The sequence below is a fragment of the Hyalella azteca genome, unplaced genomic scaffold (genome assembly GCF_000764305.2).
Source record: "Hyalella azteca isolate HAZT.00-mixed unplaced genomic scaffold, Hazt_2.0.2 contig6845, whole genome shotgun sequence".
Taxonomy (NCBI): domain Eukaryota; kingdom Metazoa; phylum Arthropoda; class Malacostraca; order Amphipoda; family Hyalellidae; genus Hyalella; species Hyalella azteca.
In genome coordinates, this window is record NW_025936987.1 from 204,833 (window position 1) to 225,530 (window position 20,698).

At 36.2% G+C, this 20,698-nt stretch overlaps 1 protein-coding gene across 1 annotated transcript in view; it reads left to right on the forward strand.

Moving 5' to 3' along the window:
- Positions 1 to 20,698, forward strand: part of LOC108677762 (serine-rich adhesin for platelets) — a gene marked incomplete at its 3' end in the record, with an annotated part of 50,628 nt that overhangs the window by 13,417 nt on the left and 16,513 nt on the right. The window contains exons 4-8 of the mRNA XM_047881014.1: positions 210 to 365; positions 1,909 to 1,962; positions 2,842 to 2,956; positions 4,364 to 4,421; positions 12,249 to 12,358. Of these exons, the coding sequence (XP_047736970.1) occupies positions 210 to 365; positions 1,909 to 1,962; positions 2,842 to 2,956; positions 4,364 to 4,421; positions 12,249 to 12,358 (493 nt within the window). The remainder of the gene's footprint in view (positions 1 to 209; positions 366 to 1,908; positions 1,963 to 2,841; positions 2,957 to 4,363; positions 4,422 to 12,248; positions 12,359 to 20,698) is intronic.

The following is a 20,698-nucleotide window of genomic DNA, read 5'->3' on the forward strand; positions in this document are numbered from 1 at the left end:
AGCATATTTAAGAAATTGTTAATTTTACGTTTGAACACCACACTGATAATTTAAATATTTAGAGAGCCGTATAGTTTTGTACCAAATTAACCGTTTAATCCTGGGTCTTTCCAAGTTATTGATAACAAAGTACGATGCCAAAAGTTTAATTATCAGTTACCATATATTTCCTTGTAGATACTTAATAGTAATAATTATAATTTTGCCAGGTAAACTGACGAACATTGACGACATAGTGAGCTCAGTACTGAAGCCTCTGACCAGTCTGCCATCCTCCATCATGAAGAAAACTTCACCCACCGCCGCCAGGAAGCTTAAAACAGAACAAGAGAAAATTCAGAAGAAAGACGACACATCCGAAGACGGTGAGATTTTATAATTATAATTATTTAATTAGTAGTTAAATGAATTATAATAATAGTATTAGTTGTTAATTAAGTGCATTATTTAAAAAAATTCATTAAATTAAAGGACGACAAAGACTTCAATGCATTTTTTGCCCTATTTTTCTTCTCACGGATTTCATAAATGTTCAAACAGGATCTAAAGTGTAAAGTTTGGTTCGTAGTTTATATGTGAAATGTGTATGAAAGATAATCATTTGAATAATTTTTAGATAAAACCTCTATTAGCTTCATGAAGTTAACAAATCAATTTTGAAAAACTAGCGAGTTCATCAAATTTATCAATAATGTGATAAATTACGCAATAAGTTACGGTAAACTCTCGGCTATCAAATTTTCCTGCAACTAAATTTTATTATAGTTTTCTACATTTGAAGATAATTATAGCTTTTCTAAAAACTGATAATATTTTCACGGCGGTCAGACGTGAAAATAATTAAATTTCATGATAACACTTCGCGTTACATTTTCCGGGGACTCAGTAAATATGGCGGAAAATTTAGAATAAATTTCCTTCTCGTTTCAAACAAAAAATTATATTATATCATCTACACTTTTTGGTGTTGTAAACACACCAAAAAATTCCATGGATATTATGAATAGACAGAAGGGTGAAACAGTTTTTCACTCCCTGCGACCGGTTCTGCACCCTATTTACCGCGATGGCTGAGCGATTATTGTTTCATCGTTTCGTTATTCGAGAAAAACTTGTCTCATACTTTAATGGCTGTTGTTACACCATGGCAATGATCAATAGTTCATTAATTCTTACAAAACTCTCTTTTTATGACTTTTATTAACTGAATAGTAATGCAATACTTTTTAGTCCTGTTTTGTGTTGATGATTTTCCAAGTTATTTGGTTTTGTTGTGGCCCTACTTTGCTCCGTGATTAATGGGGTAATAACTGTTACTCTTTAGTGACCTATAAATGAAGTATTTGCTTAGGTAATCCTGTTTTCAAGTGACCCTATATAGATTCCAGTTCACAGCAACTTGTCACCTGTTGATTTCAACAGGTCTTGGTTTTAGAGTTAGTATTATCACTAGTCTTATACTCCTATCGCCCACTAGTACGATATCACCCTGGCGTGATCTATAATTTGGTATAGATCTCACTAGTACTAGATGGTAACTTAAACTGGCTTAGTTGTGATTTCTAGTTCATAGTTTATTATTTTGGTCCCTGCTACTCTGCATGTTCTAGTTCACTGTTTTGTGCTGCACCTGCCAACTTCAGTCTTCTTGCTCCTATTCAATGACTTCCAAAGCTGTTGGGCAAACGGCTTTCAATTGTACAAAGTTTATTTGTTACCATTTTTAACTTACCCCATGTCCTTGTTTCTCCCCAACCTCAATAAATTTTTTCACCCGAGGAGGGTATATCAGGTATACGGTACCTACAAACTTAACATATTATATATATTATATTAAAAACTTAACATATTATAGCAATACCTGAGTGTCCCCTGTGTAATATATGTTGTGCATGTGTTTCGTATCAGCTCCCAGACCTCCCGTACCCTCGGTCCAGTTCTACGATCTTCCTTACTTGAGAGGTTCGTCAATACCTTTTGTCGTCTCGTTCTTTTGTACAAATTTGCTTAAAATGTCATTTCTTTAGTAAAATTTTGTTTAAAATGTGATTTCTTTGGTACAAATTTTTTAAAATGTGATTTCTTTTGTACATTTTGTTGCTTGCTTAGTCCACACTTCGTTTTTCTTATCTATTTTTAGCACATTTTCTCATTTATGGAAAAAATGCACTATTGTGCTCGCCATGTCCGTCTGTCTGTCTATCCGTCCGTCTGTCCGTCCGTCCGTGACCTCAAGTTTTCGTCGACGAGAAAATGCTCTCTCTGTCACTCACTGCAGTGAGTACTGAGTTATATTTTTGTTCATTTTATGTAGGGATGGATGCTCGGGTGAATGAATACGTTTGTGAAATTATAATTTACGTATTTGTATGTGCATCTTCAGTTTAATTTATCACTTATCACAAAATTAATAAAAAAACATACTAGATTAATTAAGGTATATCTTCGAATTTTGTAGTACACTTTCACACCGATTATCCGTAAAAAATGTTTGAAAAATACATGTTATTACAACATTTCTCTTTAACTTCACTTCTTTTTTTTTCTACTACAAATCTTATAATATAAATTTAACGCACTTCTAATTGTCCAATCGATCTGAAATTTTGCACACTTGCGTAAAGTTGGAGACAATGCTTGAATCAATCGACAGAATAAATAATAATAAAAATGTAAATTTATATTTTTTATACTTAAAAATAAAATTAGAAATTCATTGTATGTACATGTGTAACATTGGAGACACTGGCCTCATAGGAAGTGTTCTCTTCAAAAATTAATTTTTAAACTCATATTATTATTTTATTTTACGTCAAACTTATATTAATTTTTCGCCATCAGAATCGAGTATGGAAGAAGTGGACGCTTCAGACGTGAAGGTTCACGACGCACAGGCGAACAGAGCTGACATCATCGAACACATCGAGGAGATTGATGCTTCAGCTGTCATCGTCAGGTGAGAACAAAGATATGATTGTTATCATTGTTATCTCGCCGCTGCTGACATCATCGAGGAGATTGATGCATCTGCTGTTATCGTCAGATGAGGACAAAGATATGATTGTTATCATTGCTAACTCGTCGCTGCTGACATCATCGAACATATCGAGGAGATTGATGCATCAGCTGTTATCGTCAGATGAAAACAAAAATATTATTCTTATCATTGTATCCACAATATCCTTAATTTGTACTACTGTCATTTCCGAAAGTTCAATTTCAAGTGTTGCAAAACTCTTCACCAGCTTGATAATAAATATTGTATATTTAAAACGGCGCCTAGCTTCCATTAAAAATGTAATTCGGTAACCTGTTTTTTGATCTCCCGGCGCCAGCAGGAAATAGGAAATTTTGTTCGACTCGGTGAAAAAAAATAAAAAGATTATTAATAAAAGCTGGCTCTGGTCTTCAATCAAACTTGCATAAAAGAAAAGCTTCTGCCGAATTATACAAATTATACAAATACAAAATATATGCGTGTCCGGTGCACGGGTGTAGTATATGGTTTACTTGTGTTGCTAAGATCTTTGCTACGAAGTAAAAGTAATTATAATAAAATTCAATGTAGAAATTCGATTCATTTATTTCAACATGAAATGCACCTCATGTGAATGCTAAAGAATACCCTGTTATTATAATTTTACTTATGATACAAAATTAATTTTTTGATTAGTTTTGTCAATCGGCATGTTATTATATTTTGCAATATTCACTTTTATTGTTGTTTTTAGTAATGAAATAACGAATGTCATGATATTGCCACAAAAAAATGTGCAAGGTCTAACATATAATTGTTGTTAGACAATCGTCAAATAATTAGCGTCTTTCTATTAATAATATATTGCTGATAAAATTCGCAATAAAAAACATTGCGGCTCATTTCGCAATTGGGATCAGGATTGGAACTTGCAAAGAAACTAACAATTTATCCAATGACTATTGAATTGCAATGCTATTCCTTAATTTGTGACTTGCAATGCTATTGACTTGTTGCAATGCTATTCCTATCCAGCCTGTAAATTGATCTATTAATCGGGAGCTTGATCAGCAGTCATTTAAAAAGTATGTTTTAACTTTTTAAGAAATGGCAACTTCATGTCTCAGTCAAGGCGGATTATATGTAACAAAAAAATAAATAAAAATTCTCAACATAATCGTAACAATACAATAATTCAATATAAATGTAACAATACAATAATAACAATAATTCAAATGAAATACCGACCGATGCTGACAGCATATGCTTGACGAAATGAAAATTTTATTCCTACGATTTTATGTTCATTAATTTCAATGCAATATGGCATATAATTAACCGTGTAATAAACAATTTAATTTAAGTTCATTTCGTAACTTATTGCAGGGAGAAGGAGAAGAGAGAAGCCCTGCGAGCTGAGATCATCAAGGCCGTCAAAGAAGGGGTGAGCTAAAATTAAAAGTTTAATATTAGTAAATATAAATTATCGAGAATATTTAGTTTAGTTATATAATTTAATTGATGAGTACATTAATAACAATTTTCTTGGTGGTTATTCTCTCTTAAAACAGAAGATTCGTTGGCTGTAAAAAAGTCCCGCTGCCTTACTAATAATAGCTGAAGTGATGCCTATGTAATCAGTCAGGAAAAAAAGTTTCTATCGTTACCCGTTAATCCGTTACCCGCCATTAATAATTTCTCGGTCAGTCCTAAGCGACCGGTCGTTGCGGCTCTTGCACGTTCGCGACTCCGCTTTGAATTTTAATAGTCAGTGACCATCAAGCCGTTGTGAGGTGAGGTGTGATGGGCGCTCGCTCGTTCTCCGTGTGACCCTGGCCAGTGGACAGTTCGGTGTGCTCATTCTTGCAACCAAGAAGCCATACTTGTCCTAGATTTTATTCAGCTTGGAAATAACGCGATTACTATCACTCACGCTGCTATAGCTACCCAGTGATGTATGTTAATTATGTTTTATTTGCTGATATCAAGAGCTAAGTGAAAGGCCGGCGTATTCCAAAAAAGCATACAGCTCCTCTGGCACCGCGTACCTAAGCACTTCTCTCGTGTAGCCAAGCTGGTGTGTGCATAATATTACTGGACTCATGTTATCTCGTGTGCAATCAAGTGAATCAACTTATCAAGTGTCAAAGCAGAGACTATTGTAGAGACTCTCCCGTTTTAAATCTAATGACTATGAGTAGACAAGTAAAGTATCATTGATCCCTGCATTTTTTTAAACAGAGATTGAATGAAATTATTAACTACCTAGATCAGGGAATTAAAACTGAACTGATTTCTGAAAAATCGCACGTTTCCCTTGGGCCTCTCGGACTCGATGCAAGCATTGCAATGTATCTTTCAAGCTCACGAAGTTACCTTTAAGTAATCTCGTGTTGGCTTAGCAAGTCGAGCTAAGATCATTACTACCTTCTTGTTTTAATTACAGTGTTTCGTAGATGACTTGTTCTTACCGCTAATAAAATACTAGGGTTATTAAGCTTAAATCAAGTTTTACGGTTCGTGTTAGCTAGTACCGTGAGGCGTGAATAACTATACCTAATGAAATTCAGTTCTATGAAATTCTAGCAATTTCGCCTCCACAGTCTACTCCTAAATCAATTGGCTACTAGGGCGTAAATTCACCTGAATGCTGAATCCTTCCCAGTAAACGTCCTCGAACGTTGGAACCGAACTTCGAGCTTTAGTCCCGCGCGTTTTTATGTACCTATTGTCAGTCTGATGATCCGTTCATTGTAATAATCTGATCATGTTCCAGATCAAGCGTTCAAACTGCTGAAACAATAAGGAAATTTGTCCAGGCAATTATTCCTTATTGTCTGTGTAGGTGTATACGGTAAACCTAACCTTGGTGACGCAGTGCAGAAAGTAATCCTTCGCCTACCAGTGGTGTTGCGTACCTACCTCGGCCCCGATTGGTGAAATCCGCGATAGGGAATTTATTGTCTTATTGTATTTATAGTGTCATTTTATTCTGCGTAATCTCTTACTGCCGATCAAGTTTCACGGGCTGTTAAAATATGCCGATCGGCGTCTCCAGAAACTCGCGAACTAGCGAAGATCTGTAAATGATTTCTATCTTCGATTATTCTCCAAAACCCCGCGATAAAGTGAAGCCGAGGTACCTAAACGAAGCGCCGCATAACGAAGTATGAAGTTTTGCTTGCCTAATCCTTCGTGATCTAGTTTACGCTACATGGCTTGCACGATTCGTCTCAACCGTAAACAAATGCTCTCAGTGAAAAAATAAAACATGAGATTGATTGCCGTACTTGGTGCTTTTAAAACGTCAGTGCAAAGTTGCTTGGTTTTAGAGGTCATTTTTTGAGAAAATTTTCAATTCATTATCCGATTTAGTGTATTTTATTATTTTCTTTTCTATCTTTGAAGCCTTGGGTTCGTGGAGTGAAGAATTTCTATTTGTTTTCTGAAGGGATTCACGAAAAAATCATGGGATTCAGTTTTCTCAAATAAATTAGTTTTTTGAACTAGTAGTTAGTTACTATAAGACTAAAGCACTAAACAGTTCCCAGACCAATTAAAATGAAACTGTAAATTGAAGATCGTTGCCGCGCAATGGATCATTGATGCCAGTTATATTTAATGTAGTTGTGTCGAGCTATAAATAGCACTACGTATGTCTCTTCAGGCTTCGCACGCAATTCGTAAGCTGCTCATTGAACTTCAACAAAAATGCGTGCTATATAGTTAGACTGTAGCATACATTTCTATGTTTTCAATGGATGGCTATAACGTATTACGTATATATGCCGTTTCTTATACGTTGGTAAATTTTTGCAGATGAAGATAAAGAAAATATTTGAAGCATGTAAGATTTCTTGGTGTGTTTATACGTTTCTAATAATGATTTAGAAGATGTGGATCCAAATATCGTAGCATAAAAGAAAATTCATACAGATGGAAAGAGTGTACCATATGGAGAGATCGTAATCTTTGCGATGCCTTCCTCTGCGTTGCACTCTAACTTACCTACCGCGTCAGAAGACGAAAACTGTGTTGGCAAGAACGGTGAGAACGTGTCAAACATCAAAGATAATGACAAAAACTCTAAAAGTTCAGGCAAAAGTGCCCCGAGAATCATCTCTTCGACTATGAAAGCTAACGCTGTTGATAGGATATCAACAACCATTTGTCGACAACGCCCCGATCTTATTAGTAGTGGATCGGTTGCCGATAGTGCCATCACTATTTCCATCTCTTCTTCACCAGTGATAAATGCTAACGAAAACTCTCCTATCAACTCCACAAGCTCTTCTACTACAATTCCTAACAAAACTGATTCAGTCTCGACGGTAAATGTACTTCCTGTTTCAAAAAGTGACACAAACTCATCTACATCTGTGAAGGTAGACGACTCGTCTATTCGGTATTACAGAGCTACTGCAGTGGTTGAACCTGTTACGATCTCATCTGTCCATGAAAGAGTAAAAAATACGGATGAAAGAACACAAAATGAAACTCCTTCTTGCATCCTTGAGATCAGGGATGATTTGGAAAACGCACAACCTGCTGCTGTTATTTCTGTTAATCTGAGCGAAACAAAGGATTTGCGCAGTAGTGACTCGAGAGCTTCTAGTGTGCATGCAAGTGTCGGTAAGGTAGTTTGTGTCCCCGAAAATTCCTTAGTTTTCCAGGAACCTCAATCAATTAGGCCAACTCCGGCCAGGTCTCCCAGTGTAGTGGTAGAAACTGTTGTTGGCTCTGAACCGCAAGTAAGTTGGAAGTCTGATGTATTGGGGTCTTCCTGCGCTACTCCAGTCACCTCTTCTTCCATGAGCGGAACTTTGGTCTCTTCAAGTCCATCTGAATTAGCAGCATCGACTACAGTCACTCATTCTAGTCAACATGATGCAGAGGTCAAAGCCTCTGTGGCAGTTGTTACCGGTTCAACTAATTCCAAATCTAACGAAATGAACAATCCACTGACCTTTAACATTAAGGATACACATTCGGACGCCGTATTACCAATTGACGACAACATGAGTGATAGATCTTCCCCTACTTTATCGGCGGATTCGATGCCACTGTCTCCCCCGCTCACACCTTCGTCTTCACCTACATCTTCCCCACGATTATCTCCCACACCTAGCACTCTCACGTGCGGTGTACATTACATCAACGATATCGACCCCTTCGCTTTCGCCAGCAGTTTGCTGCTGCCGCCTCAGCCTGCGCTTTTTACTTTTGCTACGGATCGGCCTCTCAGCGATCACCTTCACGCGCTTCACAGGCTCCTTGATGCACCGCAAAACGTACGTTTTTAGCTTATTTTCTGCATCTGCACACCATTGAGGTTTTTCTTTTCCTGTAGTACTCGTGCATCGCTGTAGTTTTTGTTTCTGGTGCTCCTGAATCTTGCAAATGCATTTAATGTTTGACTATCAACAGTTCTGCTAACATATCAAAGCACACAATCCGTTCAAGTTATACACTTTAATTATTTGTAGATTTTTTAGTTTTTAACGATTTCATTAACTACAAATGTGTAGTCTACATGTTTCAAAGCGTCATTAATGTATAATTTTGGATACATTAATTTTTCTACGGTATACTGTATATAAGTTAGTGAATATTTCAAGATTTGAAGCAATGAATGCAGGTTCAAAATAATTGTTGTTGAATGCAATCAAACATCGAGCTATCGCCCGATATCTTATCTGTGCGGTTGAAGTTTGCGAGTTTTATCGCTCGTTCTGAAATGTTTATACAATGGATCGATCACCAACTGTGCTCGTTCAATTTATTGCGTGCAATGTAAAATAACTTTCCGAATGATTGTGTAAAACTGTAAATTCATTATTTTTAATGCATTGAAACTGGAGATGGCCGAATTTTATTCCGACTCGAGTGATCTTAGTCGCGATTTCTTCGTATATTGCTCTCAGGATACACGATGTACAAATGTCCACAGGACATTTGTATATCGTGTATTTGTAGGAAAGTGTCCAATGCCTTAAAACATCTGGTAATGTTGCATTTTCAGAGCATCTGCACGCTTGTAAGATAAACACAGCATCGCCTTAGTTTACGTTTTGCGTAAATTGCATCGCGTTCAGAGCTGCGTCTGCTCCGGAAATCTTCACAAAAACTCGTCGCGTTTTACCAGTGTCCTTGAACACTGCTATTTAAACCCTTAACTTATTGTTCACGTAAAATAGAGGGTCAGTTATTATTACATCGTTCTTTTTACTATTCTTTGCACTTAAGTAAAACATGTGGAAATAACGAGAATTGCATGCTAACAAGTGGATGCTGTTTTTTTTTTCAGAGGAAATGGTATATTTTCTTCTTAATTAAGTATACTTAGTTCTTATTCTGTACCGATGTTTCTAATGTACGTGTCGTGCCGAAATCGCGGAATTGCCGATTCAATGGAATCGGCAGTCAGTTTGCCGAATCTGTAGAATTCTCATTTATATACTGTAGGAATCTGGGGTAAGGTCAGTCAGCCAAGTTTTTTTAAATATTTAAACATGAATTAACTTAGACTGAACTTGACCCAACCTTTTCTAACTCTGTTGATTTATCTTCTAATTCTAACGTCAAATTGTCTGAATCAGCAGAGCAATATAGTTCACTTCTGAACTACCCATAAAGTTCTGAATCTACAGAGCAATATAGTTCAGCAACCAGCTGTGACCGTCGTGTGAGGTGGTAAGAAATGTGACTTTTTAGGACAATGAATGTGAAAGAGTTTCACAACAATAAGCGATCTCGCTTATTATTTTGAGTACCTACGATTACTTCACTCACCTACTGTATCTTTTAACATTCAGTTTCTCGCTGTAGTTGATACAAAGTACCGTACGGTAAAAATAGTTACCAATTGAAACCTTGCAACTGTTGCGCATTAAACGTTACCGGTACGTGTGCAGCTACAACATTACAGTTTTAGTCCTATAAAATGTTAAATACAAATACTATAAAAATGTTAAAAAATAAATAATGAAATAATAAATTAGAAATAATAAAAAATGAATAAATAATAATAAATAAATAAAAAATAATTGAAAAAATACTATAAAATGTTAAATACTATGAAACACGTAATGACGATGGTGTTCGAAACGCCGTCAGCGCATTTATAACGCTGCAAGTCCTCCTCTGTACGCGCGCTGCAGCAACGGCCACGGCTGCTGTAACGGATGCCCGACGTTTTTCCGACTTTCCGCAAAGATGGCACCGCCTAACAGCTGTCGTCGGCGAGACTCTCCGCCAGACAACTCGTTGTGCTGCGACACGCTTAACTCTTTAACGGTCCACTGATCTGCAACTCGTGTAGAAGAAACTTTTGAACGTAATAACCAGCAACGCATTGTAGTACTATTTATCGCCCGACTGATTTGTAACTTCTGTAGAAATAATTTGTGAACGTAAGAACCAGCGACACTCTCGACGAAATATCGCGAAACTGATCTGCAACTCAAGCGGTTATAATATTATAACAGATGGACCAACGCAGCATGCTAGTATTTACCACCTGTAATCATCATCAATATCTAAACCCTGATTAATATTGGTGCGGAAAAACCCACTCGGGGTTTTTAATTGGGAATTGTCAGATTCCTTTACTTAACCTTTTACCGCCTGACATGAGTAACCGGAGCAATATTGTCACAAGCCTACTTGCCAAAAAGGATACGTTCTAGTGAGTACAAAATGACTTGCACTGATGGTTGCCGCCACGTACGACAACTTTAAAATGTTCTCTGTTGCGTACGAACGTCCTCAGGTTGCCACACTCAATAGTTTGCGTATAATTTAAGTTGAAAGTCATGTTCCCGGAGAGTGACAAACGGCGGTAGAGGGTTAACTGAGCCAATAATTGGAGTTTCCGTATAGGTTCCGTTGTGAATAACTTGCTCATGTGCTCGACCACGTACTGCGTCGGCGCGGCCAATTTGCCAGCGATTTCTGACCTGGCTTGATGATTGAGAGGGAAAGTAATGTCGAATTGTTGATGTAAGAACACTGAGTACACTACAGTTCATATCATTTACTCGGTAAGTATTTTCACTTTTCAATTCGTTTATCGGGAACATTTTTGATCAATGGTAAATTTGTTCAGCATAGATAGATGCGGATGCACATATCACGTTATTCAACGGTTCAACGGGAAATGCGTCCTCGATATGATCGCCAAAGCATAATTTTACATCATTTGCATTATCGATACTTCTTAGATGCTGGAATTCTGTACATGAGTTATTATAAAACATGAATTTAGATTAATCTATTTTGCTTGACCCAAATATAAGTGGTTGTGCACGCTTGTAGAATCAAGGAAGAAATAAAAAAGTAATATCACGCTGTGCATGAGTCACGCTTGCAGTCCCTGAGTAATATCCGGGGCTCCATTATACGCTTGTGATCTTGCGCATTTGTTGCCATTATTGAGAGACTCGTCTAATAGGTGATGGAAGGACTCTCACTATTTTTCAAAGCAGAAATTTGCTTCAATTAAAGTTTGTAGGACAAAGCTGGCATCCCTGGTAAGCTGGACCTCTTCCAGTGACGGTACACACTAAATTGAGGAAACGCGCTGCTTGCCAATTAGTATTGATATAAAGTCTTTACTTTTTAATAGCTCTTTCTCTTCTGATGTATCAACTGTCGCGTCGTAAATGTTATTCATATGTAGAGGCCTTGGAACGACATTTACTGTCTGTTGACTAAGGGTTAACTCAATGATTCCTCTCTGCGATGTTTACCTGCCACTGGAGATGGCATGTGTAGTATTTTTTCTTTGCTTTTGTAGTAATACTGATGAAGGAATTCCTAATAAGTCGAGTAAGATTAAGCGATATCTATAATTCTAAATTTCACATCACGTAAATGCGTCTAGCCTACAAGTTAATGTTGATGTTAAACGTGCGGTACATAACATTTGTATTACGTATGTAGGTGTCCCTGGTGAGTTAAGTAATATTCATTGACTGTACTTCATACTTCGAGCTGTTCCTCGAGCCATTGGGGTAACCACTTATCTTCAATAAATAAATAAATATATTGTAAATTAATTAAATGCAGCCTGCTAGTTCCTGTTGACAGTAAGTGTAATAAGTTAGTGATTGTGTATACTCGTGCAGTTGGACGATGCAAGCCTGCTTTACTTCTCATATGCAGGTCAATCATATAAGTTTTAGTATCTAGTGACTGTATAACATATAATGTAAACAAATAAGGCTGAATTAGTGTTGATATTAAGTGAATGCTTGCGTATCTCGTGCAGTTGGATGACGCGTGCCTGCAGGTGTACAGGGAGGGCGACTACGCTACCTACCTCGACCTCGACACGCCCCTCGCACAGCAGACCGAGGACATCGATAACATCACCGACAGGTGAAGCTCTATTTGACCATTAATTAAACTAAACCATTGCCTAAACTAAACAATTGACTAAACTAAGCCATTAATCAAACTAATACATTAATTAAACTAAGACATTAATTAAACTAAACCATTGACTAAACTCATTAACAACTAAGCCATTATAATTGGCCCCATAGCTAGGTGCTTCTGTACGCGTAAATTATTGGAGTTCAGCAGGTAAGGTTCCTGTAACACCTTTAATGAACAGTTTACTTTCGAATATATTTACCTATTTTAGTATACGAGCTGAAACAATTATTTGACACAAAGTTGTTTCAACATGATCTGTACGTGGACATAGGACGATTTTAGTTGATAATATTATCAATTGTCTTGTAGATGACGCAGAGATCGTTATCTCAAACTGCATTGAAATTCAGTCTGTTCATTTTGAATAATGTCAAAAGATACAGTTAGAAATGTTCATTTTGAATAATCTTAAAAGATACAGTTAGAAATGTTCATTTTGAATAATGTCAAAAGATACAGTTAGAAATGTTCATTTTGAATAATGTCAAAAGATACAGTTAGAAATGTTCATTTTGAATAATGTTAAAAGATACAGTTAGAAATGTTCATTTTGAATAATGTTAAAAGATACAGTTAGAAATGTTCATTTTGAATAATCTTAAAAGATACAGTTAGAAATGTTCATTTTGAATAATCTTAGAAGATACAGTTAGAAATGTTGATTTTGAATACCTAATTTTAAAAGAAACAGTTAGAAATGTTAATTTTGAATAATTTTAAAAGATACAGTTAGAAATGTTAATTTTGAATAATTTTAAAAGATACAGTTAGAAATGTTCATTAATTTTAAAAGATACAGTTAGAAATGTTCATTTTGAATAATTTTAAAAGACAGTTAAAGATGTTGATTTTGAAAAATTTTAAAAGATACAGTTAGAAATGTTCATTTTGAATAATTTTAAAAGATACAGTTAGAAATGTTAATTTTGAATAATTTTAAAAGATACAGTCAGTAAATGGTTCTAAAATCCTAACTCGAGTGGCTAAGAGTTTGTCAATTGGCAATTTGTATCATAGGTTGTTCAATGCAGGATTTTCGTCACGTGACCTCGTGAAGCCGCGGCAGTCGCAGCTCCCATCAAGTTAATGAAACATGCCGGATTTGTCTATAGTTCCTATATTTAGAGATACGTGGAACAAACGTGTCGGTTGGAGATTTAGTTTCGTGCCGGATTTGTCTATAGATCCTTTATTTCGTGATACGTGGAACAAACGTGTCGGTTGGAGTATTGTGCCGGATTTGTCTCTAGTTCCTTTATTTCGAATAACTCGAATAACCGAGTTGAATGGAGATTGAACCCCGCGCCTGTTTTGTCTATAGTGATTGAGTTTGAAGTACTTGCAACAATCGTGCTGGGTGGCGATAGAGTATCGTTGTGGTGTCAGTGGAGTCTTGCATCCGAAAATTTGATGTATTTTTTCTAGTAAATGTTAAGAGAAAAGGCGCATAACTTGAAAATGTGTCATTAAGGTCATTATGGTTGATAAGGTCATTCCGTGTTGAATAAGAATAGTTGGAATCATAGTTCAAGACGACAACGCCTGTTAAAGAGCAATCATTTTGAAGCTCTTGATAATATTTTAGATCTTGCAGCTAATTCAGTCATGTTTATTCTTAGTACAACCAATTTCTAACAAAATTTCTAATTTTTTAGTAATCAAAACAGCGGACCTTTCATTCCAATGTTATCGAAAATATACCTAGGCCGAATAAACAACACACAGTTTCTGAGAATAATCAAAAATATTTGAACGTGTTTTCAAAACGTTGGCTCCGCTATATGCCATCGGCTTCGCTATAATATAAACTTTCCGTTTTGTTGTTGAATTCGCTTGTTGTATACGCTTCTTGTTTATACGCCAATATGGCTTGAAAACAAGACACGCGGCGATCATATAGCGTGCATGTTTTGGAAACTTTGGGAGAATGCATGAAGAGGCTCGCTCTTCTAGTGATGCGGTTCATTTTTAGCGCATTTTCTCATTTATGGAAAAAGGGTCTATTGTGCTCGTCATGTCCGACCGTCCTTCTGTCCGTGACTTCACGGACGGACGGACGAGAAAATGCGCTCTCTGTCACTCATGAGCTACAGTGAGTACTGATCTAATTTTTTATCAACTTTAATGGTAGGAAACAATTCCTGAAAAACTTGTTATTTTGTCGTTCGTGGCGTGAAAAACCGAGCTGCTTTTTGGCGAACATGCATTAATTCTGTATGATTGAATAGAATCATTTCTTCCCATATTAGTTCTTCACAAATTGAACTACGCGCGACGATTTTCATCATTGATCCGTCTCATCACTAATAATTGAGGTTTCACTCGACAAAAAAAACTTTTTTGAGTGGAATACAAATATTATCAAATTTAATTTTATTCTTGAACATATATACGTCCGCATTTCTGTTCTCGAAGCATCACTTAGGTCTCATTCTTGCAGCAAATGTCCAACGTTGCAGCGAATGTCTGTGGTCGTTGCGTGCGGTAACCGCGAAGTGACGAAAGCTCGCATTATTCCGGCTCCTCCGCCTCTGTGTGAACGCTGATATAAATATATGGGTGTACCGCCTTTCTATGTGAACGCGGAAATAAATATATGGGTGTACCACCTTTCTGTGTGAACACTGAAATAAATATATGGGTGTACCGCCTTTCTATGTGAACGCGGAAATAAATATATGGGTGTACCGCCTTTCTATGTGAACGCGGAAATAAATATATGGGTGTACCACCTTTCTGTGTGAACACTGAAATAAATATATGGGTGTACCGCCTTTCTATGTGAACGCGGAAATAAATATATGGGTGTACCGCCTTTCTGTGTGAACGCTGAAATAAATAAATGGGTGTACCGCCTTTCTGTGTGAACGTTGAAATAAATATATGGGTGCAAGCTCGTACTCGAGAGTGTGTACATACATGACTTATTTATCATGCCATTGAAATCGTTCATTTAATGGGGGACGATAAAATGTTTTGGATGAGCATACTAGTTAACAGAAGAAGGCAGTATCGTTGAATGTCTTACGCTCATTTCATTTGTGTTAGTAGTATTTTCTTTTATATTCAAAATGTATTTTCTACCTGGAACTCTGCTAAAATCCGTCATTTTCATTGTCACTTGAGTTATTCAACAGATTCGATTTTATTTGTATTCGTTCCACACATCTTTTACTATTTCAGATTTTTGAAATTACTTACGATACTGCAGTAGTATATTAATCGCCTACACTCAATGATATAAGTGGGATTTTGTCCGAATGGCGATGCATTTTTTGCTCATTTATGTGCCATCTTGATCAAGTTTGGCCCGGCAAAAGTGCGAATCAGTGGCACGTGCATAAAATGTCTCAATATTTGGACAAAACGTTCATTTGTTCATTTGACGTTCATTTGTATGAGTATAGGGGCTGTCTCTTATACACATCTAGATGTGTATAAGAGACAGGATCAGGGATGATTTGGAAAACGCACAACCTGCTGCTGTTATTTCTGTTAATCTGAGCGAAACAAAGGATTTGCGCAGTAGTGACTCGAGAGCTTCTAGTGTGCATGCAAGTGTCGGTAAGGTAGTTTGTGTCCCCGAAAATTCCTTAGTTTTCCAGGAACCTCAATCAATTAGGCCAACTCCGGCCAGGTCTCCCAGTGTAGTGGTAGAAACTGTTGTTGGCTCTGAACCGCAAGTAAGTTGGAAGTCTGATGTATTGGGGTCTTCCTGCGCTACTCCNGGAGGAGAGGGGGGAGGGTGCGGGGAATCTGCCTCGCTACGCGCTCTACTTATCGGCTCGCATTTTTATAATCACTATTAGCCATTAATCATCGGTTTTTTAACAATAATTATTTATTTTATTTATTTATAATTATCATTTTTGATCATTTACAATAATTTAATTGCGCTCTAGTTCAAATTTGTCGTTTTTCGTTCATAGAAATTCTACTTATTGTTTTAATATCATTCGGCTTAAGTTTTTTTTGCGTTTTTTGTTTAAAATATTTTAAAACCAGGCTCTAGCTATTTTTCTTGATCTGATTAAAACAAATCGCGTATTTTCTAATATAGGCACAACATTGAAGATCAATGTTAACGGTCAAACTTTCTTAAGCCACAAAAAATTGTTTATTTTTTGTTTAGTTTGTTTTTTAGTTTATTTATTTTTTTGTTTAGTCCAATGTTTAGTTCTGTGGGGAGTGTATCGTATGATCGGTAGCATATACGCCAACAAATTTATTGTTGAAAATTCTAAATCAAAACATTTTACGTTAAATTAAAAGCCAGAATATTATATAACAAGTTCATCAGTACTTATATTGCACTGTTTAATATAATCACTTGTGTGTGGTTAAAATAACCGTTGTATGTGTGATAAGCCAGAACACTAAATGATAGATCCAAAAGATCGTCAATAATTGCTTAGTTAATAAATGTTCATTGGAATAATTATAATAATAATAGTAATCTTAAACGTTCATTAGAATAAATATAATAATATTCTAATAATGATACATTTTCATTGCAATAAATATAATAATATTCTAATAATAATAATAATAAATGTTCATTTTACCGTAACAGCTTCTTCGCGCAAGGTGCTGAATCTTGTACAATCAGAAAAATGTAGAGACTTTATCCAAAAAGCGACGCACTTCTTGCCCTTCTGTGGGCCATCCAAACCCAGCTATGCCCGGCAAAAAGGCGTGTTGGAGCTGCGTGTAGAAAATACGTCACTGCTCGGACAGCTTGACCCATTAACTCTTCTGAGTGTACGGCCGGCAGCTGCCCTCTGCCTGGCACCGTTAAGCCTGCCCTGCGGTGCTGTGTACAGTGACTGTACACTGTACAGTCACTGTACAGTGTACAGTAACTGTACTGTGTACAGTAACCTGTATAGTGTACAGGAACTGTACTGTGTACAGTAACTGTACTGTGTACAGTAACGTGTACAGTGTACAGTAACCTGTACAGTGTACAGTAACCTGTACAGTCTACAGTAACCTGTACAGTGTACAGTAACTGTATAGTGTACAGGAACTGTACTGTGTACAGTAACTGTACAGTGTACAGTAATCTGTACAGTCGTCGTCTGTTTCCTCATTGCTTGGCCTGTACAGTGCACAGCCTGCTTGTACTGCACTGTGCTTCCTTCCTTCATATGTATCGTCACATTCAACCATCCTTTATTTTCTTTCTAGCTCCAGCAGCGAAGCCTGCCTCCATTAATTTTTTTAACGTAGCTGTAAATGTATAGCCTGCCGGTATGTGAAGCGTTATTAATTTGAGCTTCATATTTTTTGCTATATCTCCATAGCCTGCCTTTCTGCATAACCTAATTCTAGCGATTCGTTTAAATTCGTCGATTCATAAAATTAAACGTTGAAACTTGAATCTATGGGACTGCTATGCTTCTAGATTTGTTTGCTCCTATAATCATTATCTGAAACATTCGTTAGAAATACTACGATACAGGCCAAATAGGTTAAATTTTGATTGAATATCATAGAATGTTGGAGTTAAAGAAATTAGCGGAAGGAATTTCAGCGGATAACCTATAATATTCGTTTAAAAATTACTTATTAAAGACAACCCTTCTAAAGAGGCCACTAGGCCAGTGTCTCCGATGCTAAACATATACAAAGAATTAATTTTATTTTTAAATATTAAAACGAAACATGAAAAAAATTGTATTGCATTTTTTTTATTAATTATTCTGTTAATTTATTCAAGCCTTGTCTCCGACTTTACACAAGTGTGCAAAATTTCAGATCGATTGGACAGATAAAAGTGTGTTAAATATCGATTATAAAATTTGTATCAGACAACAAGAAGTGAAGTTGAAGAGAAGTGTTGTAAAAATATGATACGTTGGCGGAAGTGATGTTCATCGCATTGAATATCGTTTAATCAATGCTGTTCTGTTTGATCAATGCCGAATCTGGTATCATGATCTATATTTTTTTACTGATCAGCACGCGTCTGAAGCTCATTAGATATTCCTTGACACGAGCCTTCACCACGAAGAAATCCCCCTTGAATATGAATATACCGGTATTAATTTTATTATAAGGTTTCTCGTATCGCATTTGTAATATAAAATTCAAGGAATCCTAAAATGAAATCTACACTGAAATATGAATGGGTCGGATTGTCCAATTTATGACCCTTTCAGAACTGACACGCCGTTTTGCCAGGCCCTACATGGCCGGATTGACACAAATTGGAATAAATATAATATTAAAATAATATATAATAATAATAATAAATAAATAAATATAATAATTGGAATAAATAAATATATAAATAAATTGGAATAAATCAACTTCACTCATATTGACATCTCCGTGTACGCTTGCTATTCAAAACTGATGCGTTTTTTTTGCCAGGCTCTACATGTTCGGAATGACACAATTCGGACAAATACTCTCTCTTTTATCTGAGTGTACGCTTGCTATACTGCAGGAAATTACGCGACTGCCTTCTCTCGCTGCTGGAATCCGGAACAGCTTCTTGAGCGCTGACCTCACATGGCCCTTACTTGAACTCTGCACTCAAAAAAATAAGTGTGACTGTCCAAATAACCATGCACTTTTAGCTTTTTTTTTGATCATCATGACGCGGTTAGTCCCAGCAAAAATGCGTATCAGTGATACGTTGTCTTTCTCTGAGTTGCCTCGTTAAAAATCGTATCAGTGCTGCATTGTCTCTCTGATTGTGCTGTTGCTAAGAAAGTGTGTCACAATTTGTACAACGAGATCCATTCATACAAATTTGTACAACGTGATCCATTCATACAAATTTGTACAACGTGATCCATTCATACAAATTTGCACAACGATCCATTCATACAAAGTTTGCACAACGATCCATTCATACAAATTGTACAACGTGATCCATTCATACAAATTGTACAACGTGATCCATTCATACAAATTGTACAACGTGATCCATTCATACAAATTTGTACAACGTGATCCATCCATACAAATTTGTACAACGTAACAAATTTGTACTACGTGATCCAGACTGCCAGGCTTCACTCTCACATCCTGGGTCAAATTCATGCTTATCTTGTATCAATAATTATATTGTATATAATTCATTATTTATAGGAAAAGGAGATAGCTGAAATTATCTTCTTTTGTTCACTCTTAGAGGGGGACTCTGATATTATTTTCAATGCATTAATTAATAATAATAATTAATATCAAATTAATAGCTAACAGAATTTCATTGAACTCCTGGCTAGCTTCAATTATTTGGGATAAATAATTAGTTGAAGATCAATTAATCATGAAGCAATAATTTACATTCTTACAGTACTGTGAGCGTCATTTGTTGAACTATATCTAACTACCGATATACCGGTATGTAACTAAATTAAACGAATGTTCATATAAATGATTTTTTCATCTTTTGAATAATTTAGAATAATTCTAAATGAATTGAAAAGAATTAAAGTGATCAAAGAATTACTGCACAACACGGCGATGTAAACTGATATAGGAAGTGCATGCACTAGTCTGGTTCACGAGGTTAAGGTTAGTGAAGTTAAGCGTCACTGAGAGTAATGTGTGAGAGGTTGTCTAAATACAGATGCTCTATTTAAGCGTCACTCAGAGTAATGTGTGAGAGGTTGTCTAAGTACAGATGCACTACTTTGACCATAAGAGATTTATGCTAGTAAGTTTGGCTGAATTCAGCCAAAAAGAATATTCATACTACGGGCAAAAAAGTTCGTCACCATTTAGTCAATATGATCCATTAAATTTTAAGAGTGATAGATTCGTATTATTGCGTACCATATAATACTACGAGAGTACGATTATTAAATACGTAAAGAACGTAGTTTCATTATTTTAGTATTGAGCCAATGAACTAGTTCAAATTATTCTTCAATCGTAAAATGAAATGTTTATTTTTTTTTATGAAACGCTCTTCGCTTCTAATCGGCTAGTCTGTTAGTAGCCAAACATTGAACCAAACTTGCTCAAGTATAAATTTCATTCCAAATTGAATTTTTCTCATATTGATATTCAGGATATGTATTAAATCTGACTACGCAGTACGTGTCCTTATATTAACCCTCTACCGCCTGACACGAGTAACCGGAGCAATATTGTCACAAGCCTACTTCCCAAAAAGGATACGTTCTAGTGAGCGCAAAATGACTTGCACTGATGGTTGCCGCCACGTACGACAACTTTACAATGTTCTCTGTTGCGTACAAACGTCCTCAGGTTGCTACACTCAATAGTTTACGTATAATTTAAGTTGAAAGTTATGTT